Here is a 22,449-nt window from a genome sequence, read left to right as displayed (position 1 = left end):
CTAACGTTAGTGAACATCTTGTGTGACTATATAACATTATGTCTTGACAGTTGAGGGATAATAGCCATGATACGAGCTAGCAGCTCTAGGAAGCGAAGCGACCCTTCCTAGCAACTGTAGTTAACGTTTGGTTAACAGTTAGCCATTAGCGCGCTAGCTAGCTAGATGCACCAAACAATCAACGTTAGCTAATCGTTGCTAACAAGCGGGGGGGGGGGGGCGTCTTCATGGAGACTTTAACTATCTTAAGGAGCTCGAAAGATACACCGTGAGGGGTCAGTGGAGTAATTTAACGGCAATCTGGCGAATGTTAATGTTAGTTAAATGGCAAGAATCGAGCGGGGCAATGGGCTTGTTAGTTCAGCAGAGTCCAGCAAGAGTTTGCGAGGCACCACGGAGACTCTGACAGAGGACGGAGGAGGAAACTCGGACGGGTCCGACTCGCAGGTGAACGGCTCGGTCGTCTCTGACGAGAAACAGGTGGACAAGTATGGATTCATCGGAGGAGCGCAGCAGCATTCGGGACGATCGTAAGTGGCGTTTCAGGAGGACACACAACTTCACTCATGGGCGTTTGAAAGATATGCCATTACTGTCACGTACCTGTCACAGGTATGTCAGGTAACAGCGTGTAATCGAGCGGAGGGTTTGTCCTCACTACTATGAATCATTTTCCCTGAAAGACACACAGACACAGACACAGAGAGAGAGAGAGAGAGAGATGTTTTTTTTTACACTTTCCCAGGGCCAGAAACAAATACATGTCTTCAGATAGACCTTGTTTTATGTATTTGGTGTAGTCTGAAGTATATCGAACAGTAATGGCAGGCTATCTAGTTGTTGAGTGTCTATGGGACCAAATAACACAATTATGATCCCGTAGGCATCCAATTGAAAAGGGAATTGGAAGGGTGGGGGGGCTTTTCCAGGCTCTGAGGGAGGCGGAGGCCCACAGTCTCAGAGTTGAAAACCAGAACATTGGAATGCAGCCAGGTGGAATGACACCGATGCTGGTCTGGGATGTAAAAGTAATCTGATTACCCGATTGCAGCATCATTTGAATAATTGTATAGGGGAGAAGGTAGGCAGACAAGCAGACTGACCGTGGTTGGCTAATGAGTTGAGAGAAGTCACTGTTGGTCATTGTTGTGGTGTCTTTCGATTTAACTAGGTGGTGGACGTTATATTTAAGCAATATAGCATGAGAGCAAGTGTGTTGTGGCGAATATATCCCGCTGATAAGCTGTTAGGGATAACAGCTTATCAGCGGGATATATGCCACAACACCACGCAGCTCGAGTGCTATATTGCTTTTATAAAACGGTTTCCAAGTATAATAATATAATAATAATAATACTATAAGTCCGACTGGCATGGTATTCTGATAGAGTCAGTTGAAACACTACTGTAAGGCGGGACCGCAAGAACGTGCGGGTGATTTGATTGGATCGTTCTGGAGACTGAAGTTGACATTGGCCAATCCTGGCGCTTGCTGAGAAGCTGAGAGCTTTCTGGAAAGCCAACAGGCAGCTCGAGCGCAGCGCTGCATTCTCAGCGCTTGCTGAGAAGCTGAGTGCTTTCTGCAAAGCCCGACACCAACTAACGTTACGGGGTTAAATGCGGGGTTAAATGCGCGGTTAACAGCCTTTTTTTTGCAAAGAAGACATTAGCCCGCATCTATTCTTGTACAAAACATAATTTTCTGCGAAGTATTAGTAAAGTTATAAGCGAAGATCGATTCACAAGGATCTGACAGCTGTCTCCGCCATTTGTTTTTTTTGAGGTAACCAAAGGCTTTTAGTAAGAGAGTTGCCATGGCAACCAATAACCCATGGCCATGGGTTATTGGAGTGGGTTACTGGATTTATACAATGGCTGTGATTGTGAACCAATCAGATTGCTTGATTTGAGAGAGCCGTTTTATAATATACTGTAAACAGACGTATGTTTATGTACAGCGAGGCTTCAGGTAATGGTAGCCTGATATCAGACTGCATTGTCAACTCGTTACACTCCATTTAGAAGCCAAAACTCTACTCTCAGGGGAGTGGGTGGATTGGAAGGTCTGTGCTGCCCAGGCAAGGTTGATGATGGGCTCCAGTTTCTTCTTCCCTGTTTCAGTGTTTTGTCCTCCTGTGCCCGAGCAACACCTGAGGCAGGTGCTTCCTCTATTCTACTTTTTTATCAGCCTCACACTTCAATAGTTGACCTATTTAATTGCCGTAGTAGGTTATTCATAATTGTGATGTGCTTGTGATAATAGTTTTACACGTCAATGCATTGAAAGATAGTTCATAAAGAATATGGGCCGAGCAAACGAGAAGAAAACACAGCGCCGGCATGGCTTCTTTATAATGCAAAAAACACTTTGATAGTGTCCACTATGAATTGTGTGTGCGTGCGTGTGCGTGTGTGTGTGTGTGTAAAAACCACACAACACTGACTACACACACTGTTGTGTAAGAGCGTGGTGGTGAGATACTGTTACATATCTCTTGTGTCGGAGGCTGTAGAGAGCAGAACTAGGGGAAAGTTTTCTCTCAACTTCCTGTTTTCCGAGCGCTTCACTGACGGCAAGTTGTTCCACTGTTTTGTCTGAGGGGAGGTTTCTTTCCTGTGTGAACTCTGAGGAGGAAGAGATCGACCACTGTCCCGCCCCCTCCCCCCCTGTCCCGCCCCCTCTGTCCCGCCCCCTCCCCCCCTGTCCCGCCCCCTCCCCCCCTCTGTCCCGCCCCCTCCCCCCCTCTGTCATGAATACCAGGAAGTCATCGGATGCGGTCACTATCCACTTGTATGAAACTCTGTCAAAATGGAGAGAGCATAACGATGGCTTCTGTGGCTGTTGAATCTTCAGAAGTTGAAAGGAAAATGTTTCATTGTGTTAGCTATCTTATTTCTTAATTTGGAAACGCAACCGCTAGTCTTGTTTGACCCACAGGTTACCCCTCATTGTCTTTTCTCCACTTGGCATTTCCTTGGAATGAGTACAGTATATACTTTAATGAGATATTACTGTAATTAGACGTTTAAAAAAAATCAACATACCAACAGCAGCACCGTCGTCAGAGGCTCAACAATGACATGCAAGTGTATAATAATATGTTTTTAGTAGCAACACTGTCTGTCTTGTCTCTGTCTTGTGTCTGTCTTGTGTCTCCACAGTGCTGCAGAAATGTTTTTAGTAGTGACACTGTCTCTGTCTTGTGTCTGTCTTGTCTCTGTCTTGTGTCTCCACAGTGCTGCAGAAATGTTTTTAGTAGTGACACTTTCTGTCTTGTGTCTATCTTGTGTCTGTATTGTGTCTCCACAGTGCTGCAGAAATGTTCTTTTGTAGTGACACTTTCTGTCTTGTGTCTATCTTGTGTCTGTATTGTGTCTCCACAGTGCTGCAGAAATGTTTTAGTAGTGACACTGTCTCTGTCTTGTCTCTGTCTTGTGTCTGTATTGTGTCTCCACAGTGCTGCAGAAATGTTTTAGTAGTGACACTGTCTCTGTCTTGTCTCTGTCTTGTCTCTGTCTTGTGTCTCCACAGTGCTGCAGAAATGTTTTTAGTAGTGACACTGTCTCTGTCTTGTCTCTGTCTTGTCTCTATCTTGTGTCTGTCTTGTGTCTGTCTTCCACAGTGCTGCAGAAATCCCCACTGACGTGCTGCGGCAGCGCGAGGCCAAATGGCTGGAGATGCTGAACAGCTGGGACAAGTGGATGGCCAAAAAACACAAGAAGGTCTGGAGTCGATCATCTCACGTTCCTCGTCTCCACGCACAACATTTCACATGTGTAGCATTGCAACAGTGTGTCGTTCATTTGACATTTTGTCCAAGGCTTTGACCTTATTGTCTGACTGTCACTGGCACCGACACAAAGATAAGAATACTGTCGTGTTGAAGACATGACAGATGATTTTAAGAGCACAATATTCCTGGAATGCAAGTTTAACTAAACAGTTACATGTCCTCTGCATTCTACATAAAATTAAGATATTACGGGTTGTTTTATTTTGTATGTTACATACTTATTGACCAAGTTATGTTCAATTCAGCCAGGGTACAAGAGACTGAGTGTAGGTGGCCATCTTTTCAAATCAAGTAGAATACCATTTAGGAAATGGCAAGCTGCAACAATAAGTCACGTTAAACCGGACCTTGTACGCACAATTATTTTTTACAGTGGGGCATTCAAAAATAAGGTGGATAGGATTTAAAGGGATACCTCAATATTTCTAATTTTTGTTTATTATTTTCCTTCACTGGACACCTGACAAATTGGGCCAAAAACATTGATCTTTCAGTTTCCATGCATGTTAGGAGTTTCCTCAAAGAAACCAAGTGAGTCACTCCCACACAGAAGCACTGCTGTGGGCCACCGCAGTGTGTCTGTCTCTGGCCTGCAGAAATGTTGACACATTATTAAGAGATTGACAGACAAACACAAGATTTACTTTCCCTACAATTTGACAAAATGTCTGGTGAAGATGAAGAAAAACTGAAATTCAACTGAAAAAAAGTCAAGGTACATCTTAGAGTTCTCTGTTTCCAATTCCATCCCACTCTCCCTTAGAGCTGCCACGATTAATCGATTAGTCAGTCGCCCGAAAATTAATCGACAACTATTTTGATAATCGATTAATCGTTTTGAGTATAATTTTAAGAGAAAAGGTCTAAATTCTCTGATTCCAGCTTCTTAAATGTGAATATTCTATTTACTCCTGTATGACAGTAAACTGTTATTATCTTTGAGTTGTGGACAAAACAAGACATTTGAGGGGCGTCATCTTGGACTTTGGGAAACACTGATCGTCATTTACTACCATTTTCTGACATTTTATAGACCAAACAACTAATCGATTAATCGAGAAAAGAATCGACAGATTAATCGATTATGAAAATAGTCATTAGTGGCAGCCCTACTCTCCCTTCTGACAGTCTCTGTGTGGCCTGGCTGCTGCAGGCTCCTGAGTAACAGTGTGAGTGTGTTGAACAGGTGAAGCTGCTGCAGGCTCCTGAGTAACAGTGTGAGTGTGTTGAACAGGTGAAGCTGCTGCAGGCTCCTGAGTAACAGTGTGAGTGTGTTGAACAGGTGAAGCTGCGCTGTCAGAAGGCTCCTGAGTAACAGTGAGTGTGTTGAACAGGTGAAGCTGTGCTGTCAGAAGGCTCCTGAGTAACAGTGAGTGTGTTGAACAGGTGAAGCTGTGCTGTCAGAAGGCTCCTGAGTAACAGTGTGAGTGTGTTGAACAGGTGAAGCTGCTGCAGGCTCCTGAGTAACAGTGTGAGTGTGTTGAACAGGTGAAGCTGCGCTGTCAGAAAGGGATCCCTCCCTCCCTGCGAGGCCGGGCCTGGCTCTACCTGTCTGGGGGCAAAGTGAAGAGGGAGCAGAACCAGGGCAAGTTCCAGGTCAGTCCATCCATGCCTGAGAAAATATTAACAAAAAACATATTCACTCATGCTACTATAAGGTGTTTTTGGCTAAAAGCACAAACAATTCTGTTATTATGTAAGTGTCTATTCATCTAATTTAATCTTTATTTGAGTAGGGACATTGGCTCATTGCCCCTGCATGGTACTGCATAGAATAGGGTAGTAGTATAGTGTACTATCAACTCATCTGTATTTGAAGTCTTATTGATTTATTTTACACATCACTGACGACTATAAAGTCTCTTGCAAAAACATGCAAGCAGCATGGAGCATAAATCATATGTTTCAATGTTGTTTTCACAGTAGCAGGCTGTCATAATGTAATTATGATTGAATAGCCTATATGATGTTTAGAATGACGCTTTAACAGTAGCTGACCGTTTTTGGACTTTAACCTCATATAGTGTACATATAGTGTACTGGAATCAGGAATGCAAGTTTCATGGATTTACAGCAGTCATAACAAATATGTCTCTGCTGTCCCGATACCTAAACCACTGACTCTAAGGCCATGTTCACATTACAGGCAAATCCGATTTGCTGCTAAAGTCATTAATTATCATTATCTTGATTGGTTTCCAAAATCTGATTTGGAAGTGTGTCCACACTGCCTGCCACAAATCTGATTTGGGCAAGTGTTCAAGTCGGATCTGTGTGTCCAGATACAATGAGCCAACATACAATGTTTCTGGCAGTGTTTGCATGTCTGCTCTCTGCTCTTCAAGTCCCCGCCCCCCTGCAAAAGACACTCTCAAATCTGATTTGGGTGATCAGCGCGTCCACACTGAAGTCACATCAGTCACCTCCATATGTGGTTTGGGACAAGTGACACAAATCAGACTTGGAGCATCCAGACTCATAAAACCAATCTGGATAGAATCATTAATAGGTCACTAAAGTTTACAAATCAGATTTGGCCTCCTAGTCTGAAAATGGCCTAGGTCCATGCATGCTGTGTTTCATAGCTAAACCACTGACTCTAAGTCCATGCATGCTGTGTTTCATAGCTAAACCACTGACTCTAAGTCCATGCATGCTGTGTTTCATAGCTAAACCACTGACTCTAAGTCCATGCATGCTGTGTTTCATAGCTAAACCACTGACTCTAAGTCCATGCATGCTGTGTTTCATAGCTAAACCACTGACTCTAAGTCCATGCATGCTGTGTTTCACAGCTAAACCACTGACTCTAAGTCCATGCATGCTGTGTTTCATAGCTAAACCACTGACTAAGTCCATGCATGCTGTGTTTCATAGCTAAACCACTGACTCTAAGTCCATGCATGCTGTGTTTCATAGCTAAACCACTGACTCTAAGTCCATGCATGCTGTGTTTCATAGCTAAACCACTGACTCTAAGTCCATGCATGCTGTGTTTCATAGCTAAACCACTGACTCTAAGTCCATGCATGCTGTGTTTCATAGCTAAACCACTGACTCTAAGTCCATGCATGCTGTGTTTCACAGCTAAACCACTGACTCTAAGTCCATGCATGCTGTGTTTCATAGCTAAACCACTGACTAAGTCCATGCATGCTGTGTTTCATAGCTAAACCACTGACTCTAAGTCCATGCATGCTGTGTTTCATAGCTAAACCACTGACTCTAAGTCCATGCATGCTGTGTTTCATAGCTAAACCACTGACTGTTAAGTCCATGCATGCTGTGTTTCATAGCTAAACCACTGACTCTAAGTCCATGCATGCTGTGTTTCATAGCTAAACCACTGACTGTTAAGTCCATGCATGCTGTGTTTCATAGCTAAACCACTGACTCTAAGTCCATGCATGCTGTGTTTCATAGCTAAACCACTGACTCTAAGTCCATGCATGCTGTGTTTCATAGCTAAACCACTGACTGTTAAGTCCATGCATGCTGTGTTTCATAGCTAAACCACTGACTCTAAGTCCATGCATGCTGTGTTTCATAGCTAAACCACTGACTCTAAGTCCATGCATGCTGTGTTTCATACCTAAACCACTGACTCTAAGTCCATGCATGCTGTGTTTCATAGCTAAACCACTGACTCTAAGTCCATGCATGCTGTGTTTCATAGCTAAACCACTGACTCTAAGTCCATGCATGCTGTGTTTCATACCTAAACCACTGACTCTAAGTCCATGCATGCTGTGTTTCATAGCTAAACCACTGACTCTAAGGCCATGCATGCTGTGTTTCATACCTAAACCACTGACTCTAAGTCCATGCATGCTGTGTTTCATAGCTAAACCACTGACTCTAAGGCCATGCATGCTGTGTTTCATAGCTAAACCACTGACTCTAAGTCCATGCATGCTGTGTTTCACAGCTAAACCACTGACTGTTAAGTCCATGCATGCTGTGTTTCACAGCTAAACCATTGACTGTTAAGTCCATGCATGCTGTGTTTCAGGAGCTGGACAGCCAGCCAGGAGATCCTAAATGGCTGGACGTGATCGAGCGAGACCTCCATCGACAGTTCCCCTTCCATGAGATGTTTGTGGCGAGAGGAGGTCACGGGTAAGCAGCGCTCTGGAGGCCGTTTGACCACGCCCATCTCTGTGTGTTAATGTGACTGAAGTGTGTGTGTGTGTGTGTGTGTGTGTGTGTGTGTGTGTGTGTGTGTGTGTGTGTGTGTGTGTGTGTGTGTGTGTGTGTGTGTGTGTGTGTGTGTGTGTGTGCAGGCAGCAGGACCTGTTCCGTGTGCTGAAGGCCTACACCCTGCACCGTCCAGAAGAGGGCTACTGCCAGGCTCAGGCTCCCATCGCTGCTGTACTCCTGATGCACATGCCCGCAGAGGTACACACACTCATATATACACACACACACACACACACACACTGACCAGTTTGTCAATATGCATAGAATCCCTACTAATACTATGGCTAACCTGTCCAGTGACTGTCTCTACGCGATCCAATCTGTGTTTAAACACACACAATGGTTATTAGGGGTGTCAAGTCAAGTCAAGTCAAGTTTATTTATATAGCCCTAATTCACAAGCATGTCTCAGAGGGCTTCACAGAAAGTATGTCTAGCTAACAGTAGCAAGAATATACAGAATAAAGATAACACTTTGAACAATTGATAGAAAATATAGAAATATAGGATAGAGCAGAGGAGAGAGCAGGAGAAGGGAGGAGAGCAGGGGGAATGTGAGAGAGTGATGGGGTGGGGAGGGAATGGGAAATGTTGGAGAGTATTCACCTTATTCACCACGCCCACTTTTTCTCTCTTCCGCGTTCAACGCAAACGTATTTGTTCTTCCGGTTCAGTGCTAGTTGCGAAGGCCACTAGTGGCTAATAATATTAGCCACTAGTTAGTTATGTTATATGGCAGCTAAAATGCCACTGAATGACCAAATTGATATAACCGTTAACCATTTCGAGTAACACTGATTCCATACGGATCACCAGCGTTAGTTTGTTGTTTATAACGTGGCTATATTCATAACGTTTCTATCTCGGATGCGTTATTTCGAATCGCACATAGGTTACGCAACCTAACATTGGTGCGCAACCTAACGTCCACTCCACTAACGTCGTCTTAAGAGCACAATATTCCTGGAATGCAAGTTTAACTAAACAGTTACATATCCTCTGCATTCTACATAAAATTAAGATATTACGGGTTGTTTTATTTTGCATGTTACATACGTATTGGCCAAGATATGTTAGTTTATGGCGGAGTAATTCTGCCAGTTTAAATGCGGACTGTGCGCAGCCATCTTGCCTGCGGAGTTTTTGGCAAGTCAAAACGGAAATACTATTACAAAATGACGTAATGCGGAAGCGTCCATGTGTGAGCAAAGAATAAGGTGAATAGGAGGTGGGGAAGGAGCAAGAGGAGAGAGCAGGAGAGGGGAAGGGGGGCGTGTGCGGGAGAAGAGAGCAGGGGGAGGGAGGAGGTGGGGAGAGAATGGGAAATGTGGGAGGAGAGAGCGCATGGAAGAGTATGGGAGTATAGAGAGAGTATGGGAGACTATATGGAGAGAACAGGGAAAGGAGGACTAGCTGACACAACAGTAACAAATTACAGTAGTAATAATAACACATCGAACAATTATATGATAGAGAAATATAGACACACATTTTGCAAACGGACATATGTCGATTTCTTAGCAACCAAACTATGCTTAATTTAATTGGCTGCAAGCCTTTAGTAGTGAGTCCCTTTGCCAAATAAACACATGTTCACATATATAGCTTATGGGTGCCTCGCTTTAGGGTAGAATGGATGCCATGCTTTAGAGTAGTGGGGCAAGGAGGGAAGAGGAGAGAGCAGGAGATGGGAGGAGGGAGGGAGAGCGGGGGGATGTAGGGAGGGCAGGGAGAGGGAGGAGGTGGGGAGAAAATGGGAAATGTGGGGGAGGAGAGAACAGAGAAGGAGAGGTGGGAGGGTGCAGGGGAGGGAGAGCAGGGGGAATGTGAGAGAGGGGAGAGCAGGAAGTGGCAGGGAATGGGGAAAAAATAATCGATATTATAAGATTCATCGTGATGCGGACGTGCACGGTTCTGCATCGATTCACAAATGTCAAAAATCGATTATTAAAAAACAACAACTATCAAATAAAATATAATGGAAGTACATGCAGTTGTTTATTTGGATCATAATACAATGCAATTCTAAATGCACTTTTATTTTAAAAGTAGCCACACAGTGAGAAAAAAGAAAGTGAGAAAAAATAAATCATGTATTGCGGAAAAAAGTGATGCATCGATTTAAGATGCATCGAGATGCATCGATAATCGTAATGGAATCGAATCGTAGCCCTCTGAATCATAATCGAATCGAATCGTGAGGCCAGTGAAGATTCACAGCCCTAATGGTTATAAAGTAAACCAGACAACTCCGTTAGCTACGTTTGCTCACTAAGTGTTCACCAGGCTCAAAACGCCGGCAATAATAACTGTTCACCAGTTCGCTCTTTCCATAAGCCCACCATTTTGGAGATGTGGGGAGACTGTCATGGCGGCATAACTGCTTCCTGTATTTCCATTGTGGGGGCAGACAGAGGTTAATCAAGACAAGACGCGCAGCTGTTCTGCTTTCTTTTCTTCTTCTTTTTACAAGCAGCGCTGCAGTCTCAGTCCTTATGCTGCAGTAGTGGAACAAGCTGTTCGCCTTTGGTTCTTATCAATATAAATTCTTTGGCGCGAATGGTGATGTGTGTTTATACAGCGCCGTGCGCTCATGTACAGTATGTTTTCATAGGAAACCAGCTGTTTATACAGGGAGATAAAAATGATTGGAGGGGCCTTTAAGCTCATTCTGAGCCTTGCTAAGGCACATTTTGGGAGACAAGTGCCCACGTTATCCTCCATTATCAATCACAGTCCAAGTGGGACGTCCCGTGTGAGGATCCGCCCCCTATCCAACCATAGATGGTCAATGCCAGCTACCACATGACGCATATAAATGAGCCTGATTATCAATTAAACAGAGAATTTGCATGCAGATGTGTGTGTGCACAGTCACTGGATAGGTTGGTCATTCTTTTAGTTAACCCTTAAGCCCAATTTATGGTTTGTCTAAGCTTCTCTTCTTTTCAGTAGAAGGTGACCTTCTACTGAAAAGAAGAGAAGCTTTTTGGATTTTTCATTTACAAACCCTATCGCCAAAAGGCCTAAATGATGAACTCCTTCTAAATGTCATGCTTTGAGTTATATAATTATTATTATTGTTTCCATATAGCCTACCTTTTTTCTATTTTTTCTATTTATTCCAGGGTCTGTTGTAGACTATCCCTTTAATACTGTATTTGTAATTGTGTCACACCTGCAGTTATTTGCACTGATTTACTCCATGGGTCTTGACATGATTGCCTTGCTCCCATTGGATAATTGCTTTTGTCCTGGTTCCTATAAATAGGTTCCAGTGTTCTGCCATACCATATGCCAGATGAAGATCTTGTGATCGAAACGTTGCAGCATTATTATTAAAAGCCTTGAATGGGAGTCAGTGTGCGGGAGTCCTCTTCTTTCATTTGATCCTGCCTTTTCCGACGCACCTGACGTACACGGTTGTGCAGAGATTTCCTCTCTTTGGTTTTCACTCGATTGAAATGAAGGAACGTGTCTCCGCTATTTTGATCAGCCTGTCCTTGATGTATGACTTCGTGAAAATCACAAAGAACGAGAGAGGAGGTGAGTTGTGTGTCGTTTATATGCGGCTGAAGTCAAGTACGTTACATCTTGCCTCCGAGGTGGTTTCACTGTGCCTTCCATTCCCTCTCTTGCCTTGGCTGCGTTCAGGTGTCACGTGACCGTTGAACCGAGGCGAACATTCACTGAAGTATAAATGCAACACCATGAGCGACACTTTCTTTTTCGTCTGCGACCATGTGCTGAGCGACACTTTCTAATAAGTATAAATTAAGCTTTAGTAGGGAACCTACGCATGAACAAATCGCTACTAGTCCTTGTGATATGACTGGCAGCCTGTCAAGGTTGTTTTTCCCCCTTTTTGCTTGCTGTGATAGACTCCAGCCCACCATGACCTGTAAAAGAACAAAGTGTGCAAAGAAAATGATTGAATGCGTTTCTAGACCTTTAAGACTGAATTACAGGCCGTCCGAATGTAGGAAAGTTTCACTTTGACTTGAAATATCATCAAAGCCATTTTTGCTTTCTTTTCCGTACTGTAGGATGCATTCTGGGGTCTTGTCCAGATTTGTGAGAAGTACCTTCCTGGATACTACAGTGCAGGACTGGTAAGGCTGCTGACACACGCACACGCACACACACACACACACACACACACACACACACAATCTTTTTCCACACTTGTGTTGTCTCTTAGCCACCACTACAGCATGTGGCTAGTCTCACGTGGTCAGACCATCAGAAATCCTGTGGCGAAGTCTGATTGGCTGGGCTGTTACGGAAGTCTGCTCTCTGTCGGTCACGCCCACCCGGCCCGGCCCCGCCCATCTCTCTCTCTCTCTCTCTCCCACTCCCCCTGCTGACTGCTGTTCCCTGCCGTGCCAACAGGAGGCGATCCAGCTGGACGGGGAGATCCTGTACGCTCTGCTGCGGCGCGTGTCTCCTGTGGCGCACTACCACCTGAAGAAGCACAAGCTGGAGCCCATCCTGTACATGACGGAGTGGTTCATGTGCGCCTTCTCCAGGACGCTGCCCTGGGCCTCCGTGCTGCGCATCTGGGACATGTTCCTCTGTGAGGGTGAGATATCACAAGAGCACAATCATCTACTGACGTGTTTTTACAAGATGAATTTGGGGGGGGAAAATTCATAAAAACATGGTTAGGGCCCGTGTCCACCTAGCGTCTTTTCATCAGCTCCGGCGTCTATTTTCAGTTGTTTCTAGGGATGCACGATATATCGGCAATCATATCGGTATCGGCCGATGTTAGTCATTTTTTTACATATCGGTCATATCGGTATCGGTCAGATGTTGCAATGTTAATATCGGTTATCATTATCAGCCAAATTCTTCACATTTTTATCTTTGCAAATAAAGAAATGCATAACTTTTTCAAATTCAGTGTTAACATGTGTTTTTCAGTATGTACAAAATGTGATGATCATAAAAATGTGGTTTTATACAGATCATATCGACATCGGTAAATATCGGTTATTGGCCATAACAGCAATGTTAATATCGGTTATCGGCATCGGCCAAAATTTTCATATCGGTGCATCCCTAGTTGTTTCCAACGGGGGGAGAGCGTATGCGGGCGCACACGGACGTCTAGAGAAAGTGCGCAGCGCCCAGCGTCTATTTTCACAGCGCTCCGGCGTTTTTGTGTGCACGACTCCCAGCGCTTCCAGCTGAAAATATTTTAACTTTTCAGAAAGACGCTGGTGTCGGGTGCTCCTTTTCCGGCAACTAATCATATGGAGAAACTATCGCAACAGAGACAGAAAGGCTCAATTGTGGGAGCAGATTGGCTAGACACTTAATATTTCTGGCGAGTGTTGAGCTAAATCACTGTATGTGTGTTGTTTGCTAATGTTAGCTGTCAGCTATCAAGCTACTGCCGCACTGAACTAACGTTAGTTCCAGATGTTAATAGACTACTTGCACAACTCCACTACTTCCTGAAATGAGTAGGGCATCTTGGGCCGTTTCTCAATAAGCATTCTTGTGTGTTCTTGCGTTCTTGTGTCCCTGTGAAACGTCATCAGTCGCAGCCCAAGTACTGTTCGAATACAAAGTTCACATTTCGCCAAGAACGCTTAAAATTCCCGGATGTGTTCTCGACACGCCCACTTTACCGAGGATGCTCTGGTTGGTGACTTGTGTCAACTTGGCAAGGCAGATATCCCAGCATGCATTTCGGCATAAGCAGAGGCAGAACGCAGCAGAGAAGACGCCATAAGCTCCGGAATGTTTTTTACAATTTAAAGTTTTATTTCATCACTAAATTAATTTCTGATGACTTTTGATGCCTACAAGCAGGGTAGTAGGTTTCAATAAGTGCCACTTTACGAACATTTATGGCGAAAAATGGCAAAAAGTTCCAGAGCACAATTGGCTGCATCTACATCAGCTGAGCTTTTTATTTGTGTAGTACTGCAGGCGGCCTCTGCGCTGGTATTGCGCAATACCCTCAAGAACGCATCGTCTCAAACTGCCAACAGCGTCATGTGTGCTTGTGACCTAGCAAGTTCATTCTTCCAAGAACGACTAGCAAGAACGTTCTCCCCAAGAACCCAAGAACAAGAATGCATTCTTGGTATTGAGAAACGGCCCTGGTTTCCTGTCCTACCCTATTGGATGAACTGATTAATGTCAGGTGTGCCTGATCACTGTTGTTGTGACTGCAGCAGTCAGGCACACCTGACATTAATCAGTTCATCCAATAGTGTAGGACAGCCGTTTCTCAATACCAAGAATGCATTCTTGTTCTTGTGTTCTTGGGGAGAACGTTCTTGCTAGTCGTTCTTGGAAGAATTAACTTGCTAGGTCACAAGCACACATGACGTTGTTGGCAGTTTGAGACGATGCGTTCTTGAGGGTATTGCGCAATACCAGCGCAGAGGCCGCCTGCAGTACTACACAAATAAAAAGCTCAGCTGATGTAATTTAGCCAATTGTGCTCTGGAACTTTTTGCCATTTTTCGCCATAAATGTTCGTAAAGTGGCACTTATTGAAACCTACTACCCTGCTTGTAGGCATCAAACGTCATCAGAAATTAATTTAGTGATGAAATAAAACTTTAAATTGTAAAAAACTTTCCGGAGCTTATGGCGTCTTCTCTGCTGCGTTCTGCCTCTGCTTATGCCTTGCCAAGTTGACACAAGTCACCACCCAGAGCATCCTCGGTAAAGTGGGCGTGTCGAGAACACATCCGGGAATTTTAAGCGTTCTTGGCGAAATGTGAACTTTGTATTGGAACAGTACTTGGGCTGCGACTGATGACATTTCACAGGGACACAAGAACGCAAGAACACACAAGAACGTTTATTGAGAAACGGCCTTAGATGCCCTACTCATTTCAGGAAGTAGTGGAGTTGTGCAAGTAGTCTATTGTGCGCTGAGATCAGCACTTCTCAGCGTACTTCCAGCGTTTAACGGTTGGAAAAAGATGCTAGATGGACACAGGCCCTTACTCCGACCTTAGCAAGTCACTCTGAAAATGATGATATGGATGTAGGTCACCTAGAATGTGTTTCATTGGTCCAAATCAGTTGTTACTTTGAGTACTTGAACATCAGCCTTGTTTGGTGGTGAAGGTGAGAATTTCCCACTCGAATGTGGCTTCAGAGCAAGCGACCACGCCCTGGTTGCTTCACAGGAAGCGACCACACCCTGGTGGCTCTCAAAAAGTGCTCTAGGCCAGGGGTTACCAACCTTTTTTGTGCCACGGACCGGTAAATGGATGGGGAAAAAAGTTGCGGACCGGTTGTCAATTTTAATAAAAAAAATAAAAAAACATAGGCTATAATATTATAGGCTGTGTGGTAGTTGAAAGATAGTTTCAAGTTGACGTTTATTTATGTTTGTAGTTTTTATTTTTATTTTTGGACCGGGCTCGCGGCCCGGTACCAAATGCGTTGCGGCCCGGTACCGGTCCGCGGCCCGGTGGTTGGGAATCTGTTGAGAATGTTGGGAATGTTGAGAATGTTGGGAATCATTTGAGAACCTCTGCTCTAGGCGGTGCTTTTTCCACATAAAAAAAGGCAGAAGAACACTATGTGGACACCACGGCCTGACTTGCTGTCTGTGATGCTTGTTCTCTCAGGAGTGAAGATCATCTTCCGAGTGGGCCTGGTTCTCCTGAAATGCACGCTGGGCTCCCGCGAGAAACTCAAGTCCTGTCAGGGCCTGTATGAGACGATGGAGCTGCTGCGTGCCATAGAGCCACAGTACATGCAGGAAGGCTTCCTGGTGCAGGAGGTAGGCTCATACAGCACCACCAACACAAACCTGGTGCAGGAGTTAGGCTCATACAGCACCACCAACACAAACCTGGTGCAGGAGGTAGGCTCATACAGCACCACCAACACAAACCTGGTGCAGGAGGTAGGCTCATACAGCACCACTAACACAAACCTGGTGCAGGAGGTAGGCTCATACAGCACCACCAACACAAACCTGGTGCAGGAGTTAGGCTCATACAGCACCACCAACACAAACCTGGTGCAGGAGGTAGGCTCATACAGCACCACCAACACAAACCTGGTGCAGGAGGTAGGCTCATACAGCACCACCAACACAAACCTGGTGCAGGAGGTAGGCTCATACAGCACCACCAACACAAACCTGGTGTAGGAGGTAGGCTCATACAGCACCACCAACACAAACCTGGTGCAGGAGGTAGGCTCATACAGCACCACCAACACAAACCTGGTGCAGGAGGTAGGCTCATACAGCACCACCAACACAAACCTGGTGTAGGAGGTAGGCTCATACAGCACCACCAACACAAACCTGGTGCAGGAGGTAGGCTCATACAGCACCACCAACACAAACCTGGTGCAGGAGGTAGGCTCATACAGCACCACTAACACAAACCTGGTGCAGGAGGTAGGCTCATACAGCACCACCAACACAAACCTGGTGCAGGAGTTAGGCTCATACAGCACCACCAACACAAACCTGGTGCAGGAGGTAGGCTCATACAGCACCACCAACACAAACCTGGTGCAGGAGGTAGGCTCATACAGCACCACCAACACAAACCTGGTGCAGGAGGTAGGCTCATACAGCACCACCAACACAAACCTGGTGCAGGAGGTAGGCTCATACAGCACCACCAACACAAACCTGGTGCAGGAGGTAGGCTCATACAGCACCACTAACACAAACCTGGTGCAGGAGTTAGGCTCATACAGCACCACCAACACAAACCTGGTGCAGGAGTTAGGCTCATACAGCACCACCAACACAAACCTGGTGCAGGAGGTAGGCTCATACAGCACCACCAACACAAACCTGGTGCAGGAGGTAGGCTCATACAGCACCACTAACACAAACCTGGTGCAGGAGGTAGGCTCATACAGCACCACTAACACAAACCTGGTGCAGGAGGTAGGCTCATACAGCACCACCAACACAAACCTGGTGCAGGAGGTAGGCTCATACAGCACCACTAACACAAACCTGGTGCAGGAGGTAGGCTCATACAGCACCACTAACACAAACCTGGTGCAGGAGGTAGGCTCATACAGCACCACCAACACAAACCTGGTGCAGGAGGTAGGCTCATACAGCACCACTAACACAAACCTGGTGCAGGAGGTAGGCTCATACAGCACCACTAACACAAACCTGGTGCAGGAGTTAGGCTCATACAGCACCACCAACACAAACCTGGTGCAGGAGGTAGGCTCATACAGCACCACCAACACAAACCTGGTGCAGGAGGTAGGCTCATACAGCACCACCAACACAAACCTGGTGTAGGAGGTAGGCTCATACAGCACCACCAACACAAACCTGGTGTAGGAGGTAGGCTCATACAGCACCACCGACACAAACCTGGTGCAGGAGGTAGGCTCATACAGCACCACTAACACAAACCTGGTGCAGGAGGTAGGCTCATACAGCACCACTAACACAAACCTGGTGTAGGAGGTAGGCTCATACAGCACCACCAACACAAACCTGGTGTAGGAGGTAGGCTCATACAGCACCACCAACACAAACCTGGTGCAGGAGGTAGGCTCATACAGCACCACCAACACAAACCTGGTGTAGGAGGTAGGCTCATACAGCACCACCAACACAAACCTGGTGCAGGAGGTAGGCTCATACAGCACCACCAACACAAACCTGGTGCAGGAGGTAGGCTCATACAGCACCACCAACACAAACCTCACTGAATCACAACTTCAGCAGATTAAACATCTCTACAGGACAGTGTTGTTGTCAAGGTTGTGTTGTTTTTCAACCACATAGAGTAAAGAGTTAAAAATGTGATGATTGTTTGGCTGCTTCAGTGCTTGCACATAGATCTAAGTTGCTTATTCTAACACGGCCAACCGCTGGCAGACAACAACAAAAACATTGTAACCTAAAATCTCTGTTAACACATTGGGTGCCAGCCATGTTTTCATTCCTGTAGGTAAGTTGTGCCAGGGGTGTTTTTGACGATTCTGGCTCATTTTAGAACAGCCGAGGATTCTTTTCTGTTAAGAATTCATGAACAGCAATCATCTAAAAATAACTAATAGAATGTGTGCTTTCTCTGTCTAAAAGAGTTAGTTTGCAGAGTTAGTAGTTATGTAGATATTAGCCGTTGAGTACAGCATGGTTTCAGCGTCTGGAAATTTATTCAGAGATAAATGGCTTTTTGTGAAACAGTCACTTTAACCATTCATTTTTGGCATCAGTAAGACCGTCAGACATTCTAAACAATAGTTTTGAACAGTAATTTCCTCCATAACAACAGGAAACACCCCTCTCATTCAAACTCCTCCCTCCGTGTGTCTTCTCCTCCTTCCTCCTGGCTTCAGCGGGCGTGTCAGAAGCGTGTTGTGCTGCCTGCCTGTCTGTCTGCGTGCCTGCCTGCCTGCTTGCCTGCGTGCGGGGACGAGTCTGAAATGGATTACTGTAAAATCGCCAAGCCATTTCCTTGAATGGCTTGCTCCCGCGGTGTGTGTGTGTGTGTGTGTGTGTGTGTGTGTGTGTGTGTGTGTGTGTTCGCGCGTTGATCCGCGGCTCTGGGGGGAAGGGATCTCTGTCCGTTCTGTGTGTGTGTCTCGGGCTTCTGACTGTAAAATCGCCAAGCCATTTCCGCGGGAGGCGGCTGCTTTTGGGTCCCGTGGCTGTGACTTCTCTCGGTCTCTGTCGCCACTTAGTGGTCGGTAAAATAGAGTACACACATGCTCTTGCTCCAAATAGTTATCTCGAAGATGTAAAAGGGGTTGATTGATGTCCCACCGTCAAAAAAAAAAAATGTTTATGTAAGACGAGTTAGCTCGTCCTTGGCACTTAAGCGCTGGATTATGTAAGACGAGTTAGGTCGTCTCTGGCACTTAATGTGTTAATAGACGATCAGCATTGGAAAAACCCCAAAAGCCTCACAGTTGTAGCATCAGTCAATCCGAAACAGTGTTTCTCCACCAGGTGTCCACCCCCCCCATTTTTTTTGTTAAGTCACTGAGAACTGACAAATACTAAGGTGTTTTTATTTGTGCAAGTTTAGCATGAATAAATGTTACCTTTTGTCTTAGGTTTGCTTTTGTGTGTGCTGTGTTTACATTATTGCAATCAGTTGATACAACTTTTTCAAATAAAAACAACAACAACTTACTGTAATCTTAGACACTTTATTCTGCTTTCATGCCATCATTTGCTACGTCGCCTTTCTTAGCACACAGCAGACTGGTGTAGATTCTGATATACCCGTACAGTATGTACTGAATCAAGAATCCATTTTGAATCGGGAATCGTTTTGGATCCAAAATCGATTTTGAATCTAATCGCCACCCCAGGAAATCGAATCATGAGATACTGAAAGAGTCAAAACCCCTATTCCTCTCTCTCTCTCTCTCGATCTCTCTCTCTCTCTCCTCTCTCTCTCTCTTCTCTCTCTCTCTCTCCTCTCTCCCTCTCCCTCTCTCTCTCTCTCTCTCCCTCTCTTCTCTCTCTCTCTCCTCTCTCTCCTCTCCTCTCCTCTCTCCTCTCTCCTCCTCCCTCTCCCTCTCTCTCTCTCTCCCTCTCTCCCTCTTCTCTCTGTCTCTCTCTCTCCTCTCTCTCTCTGTCTCTCTCTCCTCTCCCTCTCCCTCTCCCTCTCCCTCTCTCTCTCTCTCTCTCTCTCTCTTCTCCCTCTCCTCTCCCTCTCTCTCTGTCCTCTCTCTCTCTCCCTCTCCCTCTCCCTCTCTCTCTGTCTCTCTCCCTCTCCCTCTCCCTCTCCCTCTCTCTCTGTCTCTCTCCTCTCTCCCTCTGTCTCTCTCCCTCCTCTCCATCTCCCTCTCTCTCTCTCTCCCTCTCCATCTCCCTCTCCCTCTCTCTCTCTCTCTCTCCCTCTCCTCTCCCTCTCTCTCTGTCTCTCTCCCTCTCCCTCTCCCTCTCTCTCTCTCTCTCTCTCTCTCTCTCTCTCTCTCTCTCTCTCTCTCTCTCTCTCTCTCTCTCCTCTCCTCTCCTCTCTCTCTCTCTCTCTCTCTCTCTCTCTCTCTCTACTCTCTCTCTCCTCTCTCTCTCTCTCTCTCTCTCTCTCTCTCCCTCTCCTCTCTCTCTCTCTCTCTCTCTCTCTCTCTCTCTCTCTCCCTCTCCCTATCTCTCTCTCTCTCTCTCTCTCTCTCTCTCAGATCAGTGAGTTGCCCGTGTCCGAGCGGGACATCGAGAAGGAGCACCTGGCTCAGCTGCGCGCTGGAAGGAGAGCCGCGGCGACTTGCACTGCAAGTCTCCTCCCAGGATGCACGGCGCCAAGGCCATCATGACGGCCGAGCCGCCCAGCCGGCAGGACCTGAGGCAGAGGCCCACCATCATCGTGGAGTCTCCTCTGGCCACCAAGAGCGACGGGCACGGAGGAGAGGAGAGCAGGGGAGGTCACGTGACTAAAGAGGAGAGCAGGGTAAGTCACGTGACGAAAGAGGGAAAAACGGACGAAGACGTCCCCACCGGCGCAGGAGACCGTCGGCCTGCGCCCGGCCGCCGGCGACCCTTCACCTCTCCTCAAACACGTGAGCGTACAGGGGTCCAGAGAGACCATAGAGGGGTCCAAAGAGAGTCTGAGCGTACAGGGGTCCAGAGAGAGTCTGGCCGTACAGGGGTCCAGAGAGAGTCTGAGCAGCGCCGAGCACGACACCTACCTGTAGCAGGGCGGAGGCAAGGAGGACGTCTCCACCAGTTTACACAGAAATCGTTCTAGATCTGCAACGATTCGTCGTCGATTAATCCATAAGTTGACCGACAGTAAATTCATTTCCAACTATTTTTATAATTGATTACTCTTTTTTTTTTAAGAAAAAAAAAGTACAAAAAGTACAATTCTCCCACTCCAGCTTCTTAAATGTGAATACTTCCTGGTTTCTTTAGTCTTCTATGACTTCTTTGGGTTGTGGACTGTTGGTCAGACGAAAGAAGTCAGTGTCACAACAAACTCTGTACCACCTACTACCCACAACCCAATGTGTCCACATCAGTGACTGCAGGAGACAGGTTTGTGTTTAAGCGAGTAGTTGCCAGGGAGCGAAAGCAGATGGGGACCATAGAGACATTGCGTAACGCGTCATCATTCAGAAGCCACGCCCAAGACGGGGGGAAAACAGAAACCCCCCCTCCAATCCTGGCGTTCTCCTATGTCGCGTGCATGGTTGCGTGTTGCACGAAAAGATTGTATATACGGAAGATGAACACTCCAACTTACTTCCTTGACAGCGCTAGATCCACATTTTTCTTCTCGCCAATTCCCAATGGCTTCCTTGTTTTGCTCGGGAGTACAAAAAAACTTGAACTGGCGATTTTTTTTACATTTGTTGTCTGCGCAGCCCCACCACACAACAGCTTTTAGCTATGTTTCATACAAACGCTACGGATTAGCCTCCTGAAAATCTGCGCAAGATCGGCGCGGCCTGGGGTCCTCCAGGCTAGAGCAAGGTGCTCGACGCAGGTGAATGACGTGCAGCGCACAGGCCCTCTTGGGGCGTCCTTGAGGTTTCCTTTCTGCCTCTGGATTGCCTTTGACATAAGGGGGGTCTGGTGAGACGAAGGAGGAGCACGGCCGGGAGAAACCCACAGAGCCTAGATCCTCCATGCACCGAAGGGCCAATACTGCGGCGTAGCACTAGCTCTATTGCAGCGGATTGGGTTCTTTTTACCCCTCCCGCGGGCAACGTTGCAGATAGAGTAGTAAGGCTGATCCGTAGCGGCTTCTGGGACGTGAGTCGGGGTCTTAATTGGCCTCGGCTGGGTCTACTGGGCGAGGGTGTATGATGTTGACAGACCCGAAACACCTAACGACCCCAGATAACATCACTGATGACACGTCCTAGCGCATGCGGTAGCAGTGTATTTGAGAATGTAGAATCCTGGCTTGCCTCTGGCCGGTGACACTTAGGAAAGACTAGGTGACAACCAAGTATAGTTTGGTGACGAGCTGGAGAGACAGTTGACGGCCGGAGAGACGGCAACCCGGTACGGGATGGGATTAGCACCCCATCTTGGCTCTCTCGTGAGGGAGAAATCCACAAACGCTACGGATTAGCCTCCTGAAAATCTGCGCAAGATCGGCGCGGCCTGGGGTCCTCCAGGCTAGAGCAAGGTGCTCGACGCAGGTGAATGACGTGCAGCGCACAGGCCCTCTTGGGGCGTCCTTGAGGTTTCCTTTCTGCCTCTGGATTGCCTTTGACATAAGGGGGGTCTGGTGAGACGAAGGAGGAGCACGGCCGGGAGAAACCCACAGAGCCTAGATCCTCCATGCACCGAAGGGCCAATACTGCGGCGTAGCACTAGCTCTATTGCAGCGGATTGGGTTCTTTTTACCCCTCCCGCGGGCAACGTTGCAGATAGAGTAGTAAGGCTGATCCGTAGCGGCTTCTGGGACGTGAGTCGGGGTCTTAATTGGCCTCGGCTGGGTCTACTGGGCGAGGGTGTATGATGTTGACAGACCCGAAACACCTAACGACCCCAGATAACATC

At 46.5% G+C, this 22,449-nt stretch overlaps 1 protein-coding gene across 1 annotated transcript; it reads left to right on the top strand.

Moving 5' to 3' along the window:
• Positions 1-31: 31 nt before the first annotated feature.
• On the top strand, positions 32-20,879 carry LOC310795463 (TBC1 domain family member 10A-like). Its single transcript, XM_083657514.1, is given in 10 exon segments — positions 32-530; positions 3,624-3,723; positions 5,283-5,390; positions 7,807-7,913; positions 8,078-8,192; positions 12,041-12,106; positions 12,387-12,576; positions 15,605-15,759; positions 20,118-20,172; positions 20,175-20,879. Coding segments are annotated over 10 exon segments (1,608 nt in total). The 5' UTR covers positions 32-324; the 3' UTR covers positions 20,681-20,879.
• Positions 20,880-22,449: the final 1,570 nt, after the last annotated feature.

The sequence above is a fragment of the Poromitra crassiceps genome (assembly GCF_964638095.1).
Source record: "Poromitra crassiceps genome assembly, chromosome: 21".
Taxonomy (NCBI): domain Eukaryota; kingdom Metazoa; phylum Chordata; class Actinopteri; order Beryciformes; family Melamphaidae; genus Poromitra; species Poromitra crassiceps.
Note: the sequence above shows the minus strand (reverse complement) of the source record. Positions and strands in the feature narration are given on the sequence as shown.